Below are 18,630 nucleotides of genomic sequence, written 5' to 3'. Positions count from 1 at the left end.
ATTTTTTAAATACAGTTATTACAGTCTTAATGGTGTTCAGCCAATCATAAACCTAACCTCAGGCTCTACTCTTCAGCACAGTGGCAATCCAAAAAACTCACACATTCCAGAAAACCTTTTAAATTCCAAAACAATACAACTTTAAACACTAACAGATATTGAGCAAAACATGAAATAGCACTTAATTTTAACATTTAGTCTCCTTTAACAGTCAGAAGAAAAGCATGCTGGGAACTAAATCTGTTGTAACCACTGATTGTAACTCATTCCATGAATGTGTGTATATATGCGTGCAATACATTCATATTTATATGGGAACGGTAAAAGATAAAACTTTATAAATGTAATGCTATTTTTGTCTTCATTTATAAATATTTTATATGTATCAATATATAGCCATACATGGTCAGTGTAAAAGATAAAACTTTATAAATGTAATGCTATTTTTGTCTTCATTTATAAATATTTTATATGTATCAATATATAGCCATACATGGTCAGTGCATTTGCAGTATATTGAAAAATATAAGCACTAGTTTCCCATATGGACATGTATTATATAATATATCACATTATATTTTGCAGTATATTCCCATATGGGGTTACTCTCCCAATAGACTCGGAAGAGAGAGAAAGAGAAAAGAAAAAAACATTCACAAGGAGAATATTTGTCATAAAAGGTTAAAGATCCCCTCATAAAACATACAACGTATAGTACATGTGAGGAAGGGAACATTGTACTTACAATATCTCCCTGTTCCATTCACACTCATACAATAACCATTTTGACCAGTAATTGTAATATTTATCCATGTTATTCTTTTGTTGGTGGATTCTCATGCAGCCATTTCTTAGGTATTGCTTTTTTATATAATACAGGCAGCTCCTCTGAAAATATGAATGAAACCAAACCGAATCAATGTGAGCAACACCTGTGCTAAATAATAATTTAAGTGGGTACTTGTCTTCAGTATTAAAAGTTGTTTATTGTTTTTAAATATTTTAAATTTTAACCAAATGTATTTATTTAGAACAATCTATACACTGCCTTTCTCTGAACTTTTCCACTCCTGTGCGGACATTTTGAAAACCCCTGCCCAGAACATTAGGCCTACTGGTTTATGGATACCAAAAGGAGTCATTCACATTTATTCATAATTGCACCAACACTGATATTTTCTTAAATCTGGTTTACTTCTGTTTTTGAATATTATTAATTTTTTTTTTGCTGGGTTTAAATAACAGAGCCAAACGAGATACTCAGCGAAGAGGGGGCATTTGAAAAAATATTTTAATAATTTTAAATTTTTTTTGTAATTCCCTTTTATTATAAATTATTATCGTTTGTTGATGGAGACAATTTCAAGGGGAATACCGGATTTTACATGTACAGCAGACGCGCCGCATGTACGTACTGCGTCAACGTGCATACGTACGCCGAGCGGCGCTGATTGGCTGGCGGGTAAATTTGAAACGCAACTCCTCTAGACGCTAACGTTATCGACACATCCGGGTAAACTTGGTTGAACAAACCGGTGCGGTACTGTTGTCTCTGGAAAAAATATCTTTTCAAGTTTTAATTTTACATTACATCGCTTACACACAAGGCTGGGTGTCTACAACAAGCCGTAAGTTATATTACGTGGCAAATCAATGTTTGTACTGTTTGTTTCCATAGACGAGCCGTTTAGAAACACATGCTAATGTTTTACTGTACTGCTGTTGTTCACCGTTGAACGTGTTGTGATTTAAATGTGGCACGGATGTCTTTGTCTACGATTGTGCTTTCCTAATCCCTGCAAAAACTGGTTTTATACTACTTATATATACTTATAATACTTTTATTAACGTTATTATAGTGTACAGTACACTTATTTATTTTAAAGTATGTTATTAATATTTTGTCACTAATTTATGCATTTTTACTATTAGATTTTTGATAATACTGATATTATGTGTGTATCTTATGCAGATACATGTTCATCATTGGCCACGCCCCCAATATTTTGTATGATAAAGATGTCCATACAGTGGAATGTGTGGTCTCGAGATTTTAACAATAATCATATGCTAACTTTATTGAGCTGAAATAAATTGCTGAGTCTACTAGAAGCAAAATAAAACTAGCTATTTGTTTGAGCTGGTGCACATAGTTAAAATGTTTTTTTTCTCCACTGCAGGAGGATATGGAGACTGCTGTGATGAATCTTCACAGTGTTTTTGAAAGCCTGCGGGCACAAGCTGATGTTCTCAATGAAAGCATCGAGCCCCGTAAGTATTGGCTGTGGTGAATATTTTAAATAAAATACATGTTGTAGTAGTTCAGTGTCTCATTTTCTCTCCCACTAAATATTCACCTCAATTCTCAGAGTTCATTCAGATGGCCCTAAACTTTGAGGACAGCCGTCGTAAATGGCTGAGACTTGAGCGTGAGCTGAATGCATGCAAGGAGGTGCTCACCAAGGCCGAGACAGAGCGAGGAGCGCTGGAGGTCAAGCTCAAACATGCCCGCAACCAAGTGGATGTGGAGATCCGTCGGCGACAGAAAGCTGAGGCTGACTGTGCAAAACTGGTTTGTAGGCTTCTTTTTGCATGGTTACTTGTGGGGTAGACCTGTTCTCTGAATTTAGGCTCAAAAAACAGACGTTCCCTTTTATTCATCTGCAGGACCGTCAGATCCAGCTCATCCGGGAGCTGTTGGTGACTGAAGGCTCCAGTAACAGCATCCAGTTAAATGAGGAGCAGCGCTCCGCTCTGGCCTTTCTGAATGCCCGTTCCCAGAATCCCACAAACCTCAACACTAGCCGACGGTAAGGGAATAAGCGACCTGTTTTACTTATGTAATATGATTCATTTCTGAGTTTTCATTCCATTATTTTGTAATATGTACTAGGCTTTTTGAGTATTGCGGCATGACTTTCAGTTAACTTTTCAGTTAAATTGCATAAGGATTGGAGAAATAACCTAAATCTTAAACCCCGTCATTTATGTCATATAAAGTCGTCATGAAATTTAAATTAACCCTATCTATTTACTAAGTTAATGGTATAGATCTTATTGTGAACAATTCATCCCTCATTTCATTTTTACTGCATTCACACTGTCATTTTTAAGACTAATTTTGTGACAGAACTTAACAAACATCCGAAACAATGCTTTGTGCTTTGCTAGATGCGTATGATGGTATTTTGACCAGCTGAGAACTCGCGAAGAGCTTATAAAATGTATAAAGGAGTCAAAACAGCTGTAGAAATTCCTACATCACACACACAAACAAAGATCTGCTACAAGAAGATGGCATTTATGATGCCTGTACCGAACTGTAATGGGCAACATAGCTCCCATCACATGAAAAAACGGGCATGCTTCAGCATTCTGTCCTTTTTAGGGTCACATCTGGTGACATCACATCCTGTTTTAGGGCTGTTTAGATGTCTTTGGTGCGTGTTGTGTTCATATTTCAGTCGAACCGCACCAGAGTTTGTTTTAATCGAACCAAACCTGCAAAGTGTCTCCTAATGTGATGATACACGGGGTAACTTTTTGAGCAGTGTTTCCGAGCGATGTTTCTTGGGCATTTTCCCATTGAGAATGGGTAACAAATTTCGATCTGAAGTATCCAGATAGAAATTTGTTGCCCATTCTCAATGGGAAAGTGCCCAAGCTACATTATTTCTTCCATATTCTTAAACAATCTGTCGCTACTTCCATGTCATCACAGCTTTAACATTGTAAATTTGTGTAAAGCTGCTTTGAAACAATGTGTGTTGTGTTAAGCACTTTACAAACAAGACATTATTTGAAGCTGGATATTCTCTCAGAAATCTGTCAGGATATGACTGAATCATAAAGAGTTATAACATTATTGGTTTTTCAGCTTGAGTGACATTAACTTTTCTTCACACCTTTTCAGCTATTACATTTGTTGAAAAATGGTAAAGATTATTGTTTTGTTTGAATGGTAAAGATGATTGATTTTGGACTTTTAAAGCATCTTTAATAGAATATCTTCAAGGATTTACGTGAATGTCATAGAAGACAAATGGTTCTGTTTTTATGATTGAATTGTATTTCTTACTGCTGTAACTTTTCGTTTTTTCACACTGTCTCCTCTAGACTGACCACCATTGATGAATCGGCATCTATCTTGTCAGACATCAGCTATGATAAAACTGATGATTCTTTGGTATGGCATTTCCTTGAATATTAAAAATAGTAATGTTATATGCATTGCTGTCTCAAACCTGACAGTGAGAAAGTGAAACATTTGAATGAAATTGAAACTGACCCATCCTTTATTGGTTTAATTTTTACTGTTGCTGTAATATTTTAAATGGCTTTTCTTTAAATAAAGGACTGGGACTCCTCTGCAATCAGGACCGTTCGTCTCAAGAAACGACAAAAGAGAGTAAGCTTCCCAATAAATCCACATTTAGCCAAATCACTTACAAATTTCAATCAATTTCTGATTATTTAATCTGTCTCAATTCAGCGCTCATCCCGAAACCACACAGAAGGCCCTCCTGCTGGTGCCAAGAGGTCCCGTTCGACCGGCCGCACCTCTGAGAAAGTAAGATCTAGTTACATAAGCACATGACTGACTGTTTAATATTGGAGAAAGACTCTAGTATAAAGGCTCCCTGCAGGGCTTTGCTTTAGTCATTAGAAGTGTAATGTTTCCATGGTTCTCCGCAGTCCCTGCAACCCATTGAAGTGTGAATATTGGAAGATTTTGTCTCTTCTCATTGAGAGAGCCAACAAGCTATTCCCTGGTTTATGTTCATGTTGGTATGCTGTTAATGTCCAGTTAAAGGGATAGTTCACCAAAAAATTTAAACAATCCTGTGATTTACTCACCCTCAAGCCAACCAAACACAACTGGAGTAATATTTAAAAATATCCTTAGTCCTCCAAGGTTTATAATGGTAGTGAATGGCACTCATTATTTTGACGCCAAAAAAAAATGCATCCATCCATCATAAAAATAATCCACACAGCTCCGGGGGGTTATTAAAGGCCTTCTGAAGTGAAGCGATGGGTTGTTATAAGAGAAATATCCATATTTAAAACTTTATTAACTCAAATAACTAGCTTCCGGCAGACGACAGTACGCAGTACATCTTGCGCCACAAAAGTAACCCCTGACATGATGTATGACGCAGGATGTAGGAGTAGCGTAAGATTAGACGCCTCTCATAGTTCAAACAAATGGGGCGCTGCAACAAACTGAAGCTCCTATTCTCATATATCGAAATCCTCTGACATTTCTCTTTAAAATTTTCTCATTTTACTTCTAATTCGTGACCGGTGTTTTGTTTTGCTCTATCCTCTGTGCTTCTGTTTTTATCATACATCAGGTCAGAGGATACTCTTCCACCACAAATCGATGTGTACGGCCGTCTGTCGGAAGTTATTTATCATTAATAAAGTTTTAAATATGGATATTTTTCTTACAAAAATGCATTGCTTCACTTTAGGATGCCTTTAACCCCCTGGAGTCATATGGAATGTTTTTTTTTTTTTTGATGGCTGGTTGCACCTTTTTTTGCTTCAAAATCATGAGGGCCGTTCATTACCATTATAAAACTTAGAAGAGCCAAGATATTTTTGAATGTATCTCTGATTGTGTTTGTCTGACAGAAGAAAGTCATATACACCTAGGATGGCTTTAGGGTGAGTAAATCATGAAATAATTTTTGGTTTTGGGTGAACTATCCCTTTAATAGCACCCTAATTTAGGTGAATGTGTAGTAAGTTAGAAATTGTTTGACAGTTAATTAATTCGAGTCACGTTTTATCAGGGTAATGAGTCTCTGGTGGCTAAGACCACCGTGACGGTGCCCGCTGGTGGTGGACCCATTGAGGCTGTCACAACAGTGGAGGCTGTTCCCTACTGGACCAGGAGCCGCCGAAAGACTGGTAAGCTCACTTCACTAAATTTATTATTGTCATTTGTGAGGGCGCAAGTGCAGAGCAAGAGAATATTTGCATGAGTCATTGATTATGCGATTCTTGTTATTGACTGAATAATAATGTGCAGGTTGCTGTATTATAAATAAGCTCTGCAGTGAGTCATGATATGTGGCTGTTGTATCATAAATATGCATTGTTTTATTGAATGGGGTCAAAGATTAATTTGTTTAATATTTTATTATGTGGTTTGGAGGACTCTGGGGTGTTTTAAATTGACCCCTTGTTGAGTTTCCAGCCTGGTACTCTTTATTTATTTATATTAGTTTTTTCATGAGAGCTCTATTTTGTATGGCCTCTTTTCCTGATCATTTCTCACACCCCAAGCTTTTGCATTTCTGTTTAAGTATTCTGCACTAGTGAGCAGTGCTTCTCTCTGCTTTGTTCTTCAGCTGCTGTGGAGTGGGACACTGCTGACACCGACTCAGTTCAGTCTATGGATGTGTTCAAGCAGCCCAGTCATCCCAATGGAGAGAGCAAGGCAGAGCCCAGCACTCCCCAGGGCAGTGGAGGTGTCCGTCTGCATGAGTTTGTCTCCAAAACGGTATGATGTGCTGTTGCATACAAATCTCAATCTAAGATGCACTTGTCCTGATGCATTGCTCTTGAGTCCTAACCGTAGAGGCTTGTTTTCTCTTCCTGCATTTTGCAGTTATATAATTTGACAAGTCAGGGTTTTCATGTGGGAACGAGTTGATGTAAAAGCTAATAATTAAAAATGCAAAATGGCATGTAAATTTTAAAATTTTGAAGTGAAAATGATTTTTGTATTTTGTTTTGTTTTACTCATAAATTAATCAAAATGTCTACTGGACCTTCCCGGTGAAAAGACAGACTTCTCTCTGGTGACATGCCAAACTTTTCCAATTGTTTAGGCCTCTTAAACTCAGACTTAGTGTTGTTAAAAGTACCGAATTTTACAATACCAATGCTGCGTTCCAATTCGCCTACTTATAGTACGCCCTAAAAGTATGTACTCTTTCTGTGAACAAAAAGTACTTACTTTTGAGTGTGTAGCAAAAGAGTAGACAAGCTTTGGGACATACTAACACGTCATACAATCGCGTCTTTTCTCTCTGTCGCATCCTGTCACCGTAAACTGGCCTGTCAATCATCTTACATCCTCCACATTTCATTTAATTTCCTACCGTATCGGAGAGAAATGCAGCACGTTGATCTCCTCATATTAATGCATAATGATGCATTTAAAAGTTAATGGCCATTCGGATCTTCATAAAAGTCCACATTGGTATTTGCAGATGAAAAATAACACGGGTAACATTAAATCTATATTTTTTATCAGGTTAAACTGATTATTAGTCACTCAAATCTCTCAGCGTCGATCGCGTATATCCGCCATGTTTTGTAGTTTTTTTTTAACACTTTTTACTCGTGTTTCTAGTTCTGAACTGAATCCTCATCCAATGCGCAATGGGTTGTGGGCAATATTAGCCTTTGTAGTGTGCACGGATCCACACTTCGAAAATCTACCGGAAATAGACCATCCGGGGACTTTTGGCATACACTTTTCAATATACTATGCTTTGGGACACACTTATTTTAATCTCACATACTATTTAGGATGGATAGTATGGACATTGGAACGCAGGGTATGTCTGTACTGAAATTTTAAAAATGTGAACGCTGTTGAGCGGATTCGTAAACACCTGATTGGCCATTGTGTTCACGCGTTCATCAGATATGTCTGTGATTGGCTACAATGATCAACACTTCAAAAACATGTTGTAAATAGACATCAATGATGCTCTTCACCGAGCGCTTACACCGATACAAACGCTCCCGGTTTCAAAACACTTTCAAATTCAAATGCTCCCATGCAAATTTCAGTACTGACTTGGTATCGAAGTCGGTGTTTTTGACAACCGTTCTTATAATCAACTCCAAGCATGCAATCAGTTTTGCCCTCAGCCAATCAACAACCGATGGATAGAACCAAGACCCCGTCCTACTTGGGTTTTTTTTTTTTTTTTTTCAATAATAATTTTTAACTTCTGTTATATCGTGACTAAATTAAGTTTAGGAGACACTTCAGATAAATATTAAGACAAAGTTCAGCCAATAACATTTTTTTCTCTGGAATATGTGATGAAAGTGCTGATAATGGGAACTTATTCACTATTCATACTAATTATATGGTTTGCAACATTGTAAACAAACTATTTCCATTTTTGTAGTAAAAAGCAAAATATCTGCCCTTATTTTATCTTAATGTCTACATCAAATAAAATTCAAAACTGCTCTGCAAGATTTAAAACTAACAGAAAATAAAACTATTTAATTTCCCATCATAAGTATTCAGTGAAGTGTTGGAAATCTCAGAAGCATAGACCAGGAGACTTTGGGATCTCTTGAAGTAGAAGTTACTCTTTATTGAGAAACACGCTGTGCGTCGCTGTGGTCATCCAAAATCTAACTAAAGCAGTGACTTGGTAGTTCATATACATTCAAGGGGGAGGGATACATAGAGTAGAGGTGTGGACAATCTAAACAAAGGATGCAAATGCAGTACAGGAATCAGATCATTGCTTACATTTCCTAGCCATGGTCTAATCAGCATAACTGTGTCATTCAAATGCATAGGTGCTAATCCAATCAGTCTGGCAGTATCACCTATACCTTTACATTATCATAGAGACAAAAGCACTGCTGTATCTTGAGCTTGTCCTGCCAAATGGTCAGGATGTAGGATCTGCAGATTTTAAACAGATACTTAAATTTGTAATTCCACAGAAGTTATCTACATAGCTTAAATGTGGCCCATGTTGATAGTCCTCAAAGCTCACATCTGTATGGCTCTTGTTTTATTTTTTAAGGTGATCAAGCCAGAGTCTTGTGTGCCATGTGGTAAGCGGATCAAATTTGGGAAGCTCTCTCTGAAGTGCAGGGACTGCCGTGTGGTGGCCCACCCCGAATGCCGCGAGCGCTGCCCTCTGCCCTGCATTCCATCCATGACTGGGACTCCAGTCAAAAGTGGAGAGGTGACAAATCTATATATGAAGCTTTATCATCCACCTTGAGTATTTTCTGCCTCTTCTACATGCTGATTATTTCAAATTTTAATTAAGTGGCTGTGCTATACTCTCAATAGCTTTAACCATATCAACCTTTTTCAAAAGGGAACCCTCGCAAGCTATGTGTCCTCCACCTCTCCCATGATCCCTTCACTAGTGGTGCACTGCGTTAATGAGATTGAGCAGAGAGGCCTACGTGAGGTAAATTGATAAAGATGCTGAATTCAGTCTAGAACACTGAACAAGATCAATATGTTCTGAAAACCTGCGTATACCTTTGGCAGACTGGTCTGTACCGGGTGTCTGGCTCTGATCGAGTGGTCAAGGACCTGAAAGAGAAGTTCCTGCGTGGGAAAACTGTTCCCCTGCTAAGCAAGGTGGACGACATCCATGCCATCACTGGCCTCCTAAAGGACTTTTTGAGGAACCTCAAAGAGCCCCTGCTAACCTTCCGCCTCAACCGTGCCTTCATGGATGCCGCTGGTTAGTGTTGATGTATGAATGTACACTACCGTTTAACAGTTAAGGGTTGGTAGGATTTTTGAAAAGCAGCTCATGTTCACCAAGGCTGCATTTATTTGATCAATAAACAGTCATTTGAATCTTAAATCTTACTAACCCTAAATGTTGAACTGTGATATACTTAGAAAGATGAGTGTATTAATATTAGTACTCGGTAGTAACCATTTACTCTCTTCTCATAGAGCTGTCTGATGATGACAACAGCATTGCCTTGATATATCAGAACATCAGTGATCTTCCACAGCCCAACAGAGACACTCTGGCCTTCCTCATCATTCATTTGCAGAGGTAAACATCATACACAATCTCTGATTGTACTGTCTGCTTTATTGCCTATGCCATTTGCAAATACTATTTAATTATAAAAACCAACACTAACAAATTGTAACATTTAAAGGAATATTTCAGGTTTAAAGCAACTTGATCAGTTTGTCTCAAACTGCATTTAGGGGCAATTGCACTGGTGTAAAAGCATAAATATGAAGCCTGCATTTTAGTAATTTCAAAACTTTGCTTGAGTGTGATGGTTATACTCCTGAATAAGCGTTACAGTTGCATATTTTAATTTGTGCTGTAAATGGCCCATCTAGCATCCTGATGAGTTTAATCTGTAAGTTTACTTTTTGATTATGATTTTTTAAAACGACAAAAACACATTCAACTACAATAATCGGCATCGTTTCTACAATAACACAAAACATTCATATTATTATGGTTATACAATTGTTACCAGATATGTTTGCCATGAATCCTGGAAACTTTTTTTTTTTTTTTTTGAAAGCGGCTTATACAATGTGGAGCTAAGTAAGGTACAACCTTGCAGTCCATTTACAGTTCAATAGAAGTCTAATTTTATGGTTTTGATGTATTCAGTCCAGTTACACCAAATAAAAAAGCTATCACATATATCCTTTTTATTATAATTTGTGTTAATTGTCCTCAGTTTAGTAACGCTATCAATCCAGCTTAATTTGGAGCAACATTCTTGGATATTAAAACAAAGCACTTCTTTCAGAAGGCAGTTTTTAGGCTGTGAGACTTAATATTTAACTTGGATATTATTTCTGTCATCATTAGGGTGGCCCAGAGCACAGATACAAAGATGGACAGCACTAATCTGGCTCGTGTATTTGGACCCACAATTGTGGGTCATGCCGTGCCCGACCCAGATCCAATGACCATCCTGCAGGACACAAAACGACAGCCAAAAGTGAGTGCTCATGACTAATGGTCCACACTTTTCTTTTCCTAATTGGGTCTACTTTGTAAATGTATGGTGTTTTGGACCAGTTTTTCACCAAGCTCTCTTTCTCAGGTGGTTGAGCGCCTCCTCGGCGTTCCTGTGGAGTACTGGAGTCAGTTTATGAACAGCGACGACCAAGCTCACAACGATCACATGATCATTGAGAACGCCAATGTCCACGCAACTCCTGATCAGAAAAGTATGAATTTCACATCCAAACATTTGAGGAATCTTTAACTATTTCTATAACATCACCCTTCCGATAATCTATAACATGCTCTTTGTACTGTAGCAAGTATGTTCGGGCCCATTACGACTCCTGACCAGCAGATGAGCAAGACCCCATCGTCCAGCTCTCTGTCCCAACGCATGAAGAACGCAACTCTCAACGCAATCACTCCAAAGTATGTTCGAACTTTACTTGGTTTTATAGTATTATGACACACTGCTGTTTAAGTATTTGTGAGCTAACTATTAGGAACTTCTGTTCTTTGGTTGTTTTCAGGTTTGCTAGCAGGAGCCGAGCTCCAGTCAGCGTCCCTCGCCAAGGGCACTTCTTCGCCTCTCCTCTCCTGAAGTAGCCCAGCTCTTCATGGCTAAGAGTTTTCTTTTCTTTGGGAAATAGCTGCAATATATTACATTGTCCTTGCCTATTTTATCTCTCTGGTATCTGCAAACCATTTTAACACTACTCTTTTTCTGTTTAGTTTTCTAGTAACATTTGTATTTTAGTCACTTTTAAATGTTTTAATGTACTATTAACATCCTCACAACCAAAGTGATGGGCTGATATAAGCACTTCCATCAGTCACTGAATCCTCATACAATAACAGAATCTGCATCAGTTTGGGAGTTCTTTATCAAGAAACCTAAACTTGATGGTAGCATCTACAACAAAAAGGTTACGCTTTTTGCAAGATTTGTAATGCGTAATCTGCAACTAACTGCAACTGTTTGTATATTCTAAGTTTATGCTTTACATGGAACGACAAGCAAAATCTCAGTCTCTTGGAGGGTTCAAGGATGTAGTGACTATCAGGTTTTTCTATAAAGAGTGTAAACTGTGTTTTTAAACACGGTCAAGCTTAAATTTCACAGCCAGTAGGTATAATACAAAATTTGTGTTAAAATGATGATGCTGGTATTGTTTTGAATTTGTTTAAACAAACCATTTGTGTTGTTTGAGATACACTGGACCCTCTTAGGGATTCAGGACAACAACATTTTGAGATGCAATTTACATGCAAAAACTCTACTGTTGTTGTGATTGGGCATTTTATGTCTTTTAGCTTCATAATTGTTTTTGATCATAAATGTACATGGCCAGAATTCTTTCAGATTTTATCCACGGCATTGATTTGTCTATATGCAGTTCCTCCTCAATTTATTGAATTTTATAATGTATTTAAAGTAGAAACAAAAAAGGTGACCTCTGGGAGAATTGACTGATTTTGAAGGATCAAATGTACCTCATCCAATTCATAAGATTTATACTGATTGGATGCTTTTCACTGTATATAATTAGTCATTTTCCTTTCAGTGGTGCAGTGTTTCTGGAGCAGCAATGACCTGTCAAGTTTTCATTGTTTAAAAAGAGCAACTGTTTACTATGTTGAACATTGGAGTTGATTTATCAATTCTAGTTGCTTTCTAATTTGAGTGGTGTGACATTTTGTAAAACTTGTGCTGTTTGTAAAATGCATTCATTTATTTCAAGTCCTTTGTGTCTTTTTTTTGTAACACATTGCATTGGGGTTTAGGGTTATGAGTGGTGAGACATAAATGTTCACATTTAAAATATGATACAAAACCAGAGGTACAAAGTGTGCCAGAATGTAACAATACTGTAGTTGAATCAATGGAGAAAAAAAGTATTGACAGATTTCTTGAAGAAAGTCCTTGTGGATTACAAAGTAGTTGTACTGAAATTGGTATAAACTTGATCTAGGACTGAGGATGTCCATTTATTTATTTTTTATTTTTTTATATATATATATATAAACTACCTACACTTGGGTGTCTATATCCAGACATTCACATAAGCTGTCAATGTATGAGTAAATACTATAAATATGCTTTATTCTCCTTTAAACTTTGGGAATGGCCATAGGAGTGGAGTGTTCTTGATGTAGTTTTGGAAGGCAGGGTCCGATCCCCATTTCTTCATAGCTTGCTTCTCAAGGATGGGGATCCCACTAACATGTCTCAGTAAGAACCAGACGAAGAGCGGAGAAACCACACTGAGGTATTGAGGTCCACGCATGATAGAGGACGCTGACAGGAACAGCCCTGACCATTGCAGGATCTCCCCCAGGTAGTTTGGATGTCTGCTGTATGCCCACAGTCCATGATGAATAAACTTTCCCTGCAAATACATGCAAGCTTAGAAGGTTAATGCCTTTGCTCTATGATATTAAATTAAAATGTCACATGCAAATTAATGAAAGTATTTGATTAAAAGTGAAGTGTATCATTTCTGCATTACTCCCCCTGTCTGCCATTGGTCTAACAAAGATGTGTTTTTCGACTTGAAGCAGAACGATTGGTGAGAGCGCAGACAGCTCTGTATTCTTTCGAATCGCTATTGCGCTACTTAAATGTCATTCACCGATCGGTCTATGCAGTGCCGTTTCAAGTCGAACACACCTAATATAGCTGTTTCAGGCTGACTTCCTCTGCCATTGGTTGGACAGATAGCCCCACCACAAACACAAACATTTGCTTATGCCAATATAGATGTTTCAGGATGTTCAAACAAACTTTTACCCCCAGTACCCCAGGGATAACGTGTTTTTGTAGGCTAACCCGGAAGTTAGCGGCGCACAGGTTCCCTCGATTGAAAGCCTATGCAATCTTTACAAGTTAACACAACATTTATAGATTTTGAAGCCTACATAAAGTCGTCAGATATAAAAGGCTAACAGTAGGCTATAAACGAACTACATCACACCATGGTCGCGGATCAACATCGTCACCACCAAGCTTCTTCAAACTGTATTTAGAAAAAAACTTTATTTATAAACATTCTCGCTGATTATGATCTGTGCTGTTATGAATACTTTTCCACTTTTTTATGAGAAATGCTGTCCAAATGTGCCGTTTTTAATGATGACGTCTAAAGTCCCCGCCAAAGGAAGTAGTAGCAACCGCCGATTTTAAGACACAGTAAAAGCTTAAAAAATCACAAGTGGGTTATAACTGGTGTGTTTTATGTCATAGATCAAAACGTGAAAGTATTTAGATGCTTTGTTAACCACAGACCTTATTTCAGCTGATTTAGCAAAAACCCATTCAAAAAACCCATAGACTTTACGGCGTTCGAACCGGAAGTCCTAAAATGCTAACTCGCTTCTGGGTTTTGCCTACAAAAATGCGTCAGCCCTGAGGCACTCTATACAATCGTGTAACCACTAGATGGCTGTATAGCCAATATACATATAGGGCAGTGTATTCCCTAATTGCTAATAAGACTAATTTCAGACATAATTACTTATTTATATTAGGTTTTGCATTTGGATATATATTCAGACATTTTTTTGAGTATTCACATAGTAAGTGCCACAAAACTCACCAAAATGTAAAAAATGTTCAAAACATAATTTTTTTTTGGTTTAAAATGATCAAAGACAACCAGAGGGTTAAGAGTGACCAGTTTGATCCAGTTTGTAATCTGTACAGGCCTCATAAAACTTTAGTTATTATATTAAAATATCTCTTTTATGGCATGAGTTATATGATTCACATGTCCTAATTTGGTTTTCACAACTGATTGAGTAGTCTTATCAGCCTATTATTATCAGTGCAAGATATTACCAAAGTCCCTTTAAGACAAGTCATTTCACTCGGCGGCCATCTTTGAAACACCTCTCGGGCATCCTGGGCATCATGCAATCTCTTTGAATGGGGAAACATCAAATTCTCCAAAACTGTTCACCAACCTTACGATTAAATTTCATATTTGAAATCACCAATGAAATCTAACAACAACCGGCTCATAAATTTAGTTTCTAAACGCTCAAATCATGACAAAAAAAAAGTATTTTTCAGGCTGGATCAAGCTAATGCGCATGCGCAGACCTCAATGCGCGTCTCTTCGGAGGCCAGCGTCTGACTGTTTCTATAGAAACCGGTGATTCTAACGGCCGCTGAAGTGACGCGAAGACTTTCCCAGTCGGCGATTGGCTCTTATTTAGAAGGCGGGACTTATTCCGCCATATTGCGCGTTACACTTTCTCCCATTCAAAACAATACGAGTGACACGTCTTGTGTTATTCTACAGTCTTTGATATTACTCACAGCATTATCTGGATCACTTCTAAAATTCCACTTCTGCTGGTCAGCAATGGCCTCTGTAGCAAAACCCAGCCCCCATATTCCCCAACCGATGTAGTCACGTGGGCCTAGGGGCTCATCTCTTCTCTCACTGTTTAGAATTAGGGTGGGCAAGAGGGTAACAAACACCCACAGAGCTGGAAAGAAGGAGAAACAAGTTTCATTTCGATGCAAGGTGGCAGTCTATTACTTTTCAGGGTAGTAAAATTACTTTCCTAGTTGTCTCTTTTTGTTGTGATAACGATTGGACACGTATAGCCTACTGCAGCCATCAATTAACAGCAACTATTCAAATAATCAATAGCCTTAGTTGAAATACCTTGCATGCTCCAGTACACAAAGAATGTCCCAGGGCTGTCTCTGACATTGTTAAACCTCCGGTCTTGTCCTTCCTTGAGGATTCTAAGAAAGAGAAATGTCCCGAGCCTGCAGGACAAGGCCCAATCTGTTACTTATTGACTTATTAACCAGACCTTAATATATACGTTAATACAACATGAAGGTGGACTGACTTCACTTTTATTAATGCTGTTAAAGCAACAAGACTCCCAATAAATAGACATTTTATGCTATGCATGTAGATCTATCTATCTATCTATCTATCTATCTATCTATCTATCTATCTATCTATCTATCTATCTATCTATCTATCTATCTATCTATCTATCTATCTATCTATCTATCTATCTATCTATATTACCTCAGTCCCCAGGCAGTCACAAGTCCAGTTTGTATGTTCTGTCTAAGGTGGCCGTTTCCGCCCCATACACGACTCAGGTGAGCCAGCAATATATAGGTACCAGAACCTACAAAACAACAAAATTAATTTGTAGTTAAACTGATAAGGCATTCAATATCCTTCCAGATATGGGCAGAGCAGCCAGTCACCTGTGTCCGTCCATTTTAAAAGTGAGGCGTGTTCACTGAATATTTTACCAATGAACCTAGATACAATTGGTTGCAAAGTTCAAGGATTCTCAAGAGCACACTTCTCAGAGAGAAAGAAAGAGGGAATAGCACTCAGGAACCTGGGTTTGAAATGATTGGATAACATTTGTACTACATTAAAGAGAAATGCATGTTGAATGCTAACAGGTGAGTAGAAGCTAATGTTTTTATGTAGAAGATTATAATTTTCATTACATGGATAATCATATCCTCATGTTCGCAAGTAAGATTTCACTTTCTACATGCAATGAATAAAATGATAAAATCAGTATAACTGTCAAAATTCCTAATATATGCAGTATTAAAAAGTTTATGTATAGCATTATAAACTGTTGTTATGAAAATTATGTCATAATGTCATTTCAAATCTGTACAGAAGTTTGTTTAAAATGTATGTTTCTGTATGATATAATAATTTTAGAGGTCTATTTATAAGTTTTAATTTATAAAGATTAAAATAGCATATATTTTTGCTCGTAACGTTAGTTATTTATATAAAATCACATCCGAGTTAACATCGTTCATTTTTTCTTTTGACAAGTCCCGCCTCTAGCTGCAAGATTGACAGTGACGTATACACTATTTGGCCAATCAAGCGACGACTCCTCTGTAGAGCAATGTGTCTGATTGGTTAAAAGGCCGGCTTGTCGAAATACGGGAGGGAAAAATCATGCACTTCAGTAAGCTGGTTTAAGATCGTGTCTTGTGGGTGGAGACGTTTATGGTCGTTTCACAACACCTTGTGATAGTTTAGATAACCACTGTCTCGTAATACATTTTGATAACAACCTATTTTTCACAATAAACAAGTAAAAAAAAAACAAAAACAAAAAACGTTGCGATGCAACAAAACACCTGCAACATTCTTTAAGTCGAAATATGTTTGCATACTAATGCATAAACATGACAAACCCGACAGAAGCAACAAAGATAATATTACTATATCAATATCGTGTGACTACGCCTTTTGGATAAATCATTTACCTGCCAAGTCGTAAAACTTTTCCGTTTTGAAAGCAGACGCTAGTGCCCACCCGACCCACTGAATGGCCAGGTCTGTGGCTGCACATTTTGCCAACGTGCTTCCCATGATCATGTCCATCAAGTTCTGAAGCAGCAATGCTACGAACTTGAGCTCAATCATACAACCCTATAGAAAAACACAGCAGAGCAAAGTTCATAACATCCACACTCGTGAGGAGGAGTGGCCAAAGCTTCTTCTGTAACCTATTCACTGTGGCTTATGGGAACTGTAGTTTGAGAATATATATATATATATATATATATATATATATATATATATATATATATATATATATATATATATATATATATATATATATATATGTAATGCTTTATATAATATAATATAATATAATCTTTTAATATCTGTAAAAAATAGGGCACAATTTGCACTAATTTGACAGAATTATTTAATTTTGAATTTTGAACTTGTGTTTTAGGGTTAACGGAAATGTCAGAAAAATTACTGGATAATGTCCTGGTAATTTTCTTCCAGTACATTATCTGTTTTTGTTTTTTGTTTTTTACAGATTTTTATTTATTTATTTATTTTTTTTATTATTATTATTACAGTGTAGATCTCAGTACCCCATGTGACCCATAATAGAAAAGTAGCCTATAGAACAAAACAGAATATAAAACAATTGAACAAATGCAAAATTTTACTTCCCCTTATTTGATTCAGAATTTAATAGAGGAATAGAATAGAAAAGAATAGAATAGAAAAGAATATTGGAATAGAATAGGGGAATAGAATAGAATAGAATAGAATAGAATAGAATAGAATAGAATAAAAACGGGCACAATGTACTGTATTAATTTGACAGAATTTTCTGTATTTATTTTTTTACAGGTGTTTTACCTGTATTTTGAACTTCATTGTGTTGTGTTTAATTTTCTTCCAGTACATTATCCGTTTTATTTATTTATTTTTACAGATTTTTTATTTTTATTTTTTTTTATTACAGTGTAGATTTCAGTACCCAATGTGACCCATAATAGAAAAGTAGCCTATATAACAAAACATAATATAAAACAATAGAACAAATGCAAAATTTGACTTCCCACTTCCCCCTGATTCAGAATAGAATAGAATAGAAAATCTATAAAAATAGGGCACAATGTACTGTATTAATTTGACAGAATTTTCCGTATTTATTTTTTACAGGTGTTTTACCTGTATTTTGAATTTTGAACTTCATTGTGTTGTTTTAGGGTTAACCGTAAAAATTACTGGATAATGTCCTGGTAATTTTCTGCCAGTACGTTATTATTTTTTTTTTTTACGGAATTTCTTTTTACAATGTAGAACTCAGTACCCCAGAATAGAAAAGTAGCCTACAGAACAAAACAGAATATAAAACAATAGAACAAATGCAAAATTTTACTTCCCCTTATTTGATTCAAAATTAAATAGAACAGAATGGGAAATAGAATAGAATGGAATATAATATAATAGAATAGAATAGAAATTGAATGTTTGATCTTCATTATGTGATATAAAATACAATAGGTGCAAAGGTGACAAACTTCTCTTTTCTTACATTTATTTCTATATAG

The 18,630-nt window shown here is 36.6% G+C and overlaps 3 protein-coding genes across 3 annotated transcripts in view; 2 read left to right on the top strand and 1 right to left on the bottom strand.

Moving 5' to 3' along the window:
• Positions 1 to 1,515: 1,515 nt before the first annotated feature.
• On the top strand, positions 1,516 to 11,402 carry racgap1 (Rac GTPase activating protein 1). Its single transcript, XM_067372128.1, has 17 exons — positions 1,516 to 1,628; positions 2,181 to 2,271; positions 2,370 to 2,572; positions 2,668 to 2,810; positions 4,117 to 4,186; positions 4,355 to 4,408; positions 4,493 to 4,570; positions 5,802 to 5,919; positions 6,363 to 6,514; positions 8,805 to 8,969; positions 9,108 to 9,203; positions 9,287 to 9,485; positions 9,707 to 9,812; positions 10,602 to 10,734; positions 10,840 to 10,966; positions 11,060 to 11,171; positions 11,273 to 11,402. The coding sequence occupies exons 2-17, from the start codon at positions 2,187 to 2,189 to the stop codon at positions 11,346 to 11,348; spliced, it is 1,917 nt and encodes a 638-aa protein (XP_067228229.1). The 5' UTR covers positions 1,516 to 1,628; positions 2,181 to 2,186; the 3' UTR covers positions 11,349 to 11,402.
• Positions 11,384 to 18,630, bottom strand: part of si:ch211-210c8.6 (uncharacterized) — an 8,739-nt gene continuing 1,492 nt past the window's right edge. The window contains exons 2-6 of the mRNA XM_067372130.1: positions 17,032 to 17,197; positions 15,800 to 15,905; positions 15,419 to 15,525; positions 15,064 to 15,236; positions 11,384 to 13,132 (exon numbers count right to left, since the gene is read on the bottom strand). Of these exons, the coding sequence (XP_067228231.1) occupies positions 12,845 to 13,132; positions 15,064 to 15,236; positions 15,419 to 15,525; positions 15,800 to 15,905; positions 17,032 to 17,191 (834 nt within the window). The 5' untranslated portion in view covers positions 17,192 to 17,197 and the 3' untranslated portion in view covers positions 11,384 to 12,844. The remainder of the gene's footprint in view (positions 13,133 to 15,063; positions 15,237 to 15,418; positions 15,526 to 15,799; positions 15,906 to 17,031; positions 17,198 to 18,630) is intronic.
• The window catches only part of bin2a (bridging integrator 2a), a 23,564-nt gene continuing 20,962 nt past the window's right edge, over positions 16,029 to 18,630 (top strand). Inside the window, exon 1 of the mRNA XM_067372129.1 lies at positions 16,029 to 16,194. The gene's annotated coding sequence lies outside the window, so the exon portion shown is untranslated. The remainder of the gene's footprint in view (positions 16,195 to 18,630) is intronic.

Source organism: Chanodichthys erythropterus, chromosome 20 (assembly GCF_024489055.1).
Source record: "Chanodichthys erythropterus isolate Z2021 chromosome 20, ASM2448905v1, whole genome shotgun sequence".
Taxonomy (NCBI): domain Eukaryota; kingdom Metazoa; phylum Chordata; class Actinopteri; order Cypriniformes; family Xenocyprididae; genus Chanodichthys; species Chanodichthys erythropterus.
The sequence above is the reverse complement of the archived record's forward strand: the minus strand, read 5'-3'. Positions and strand labels throughout refer to the sequence as shown.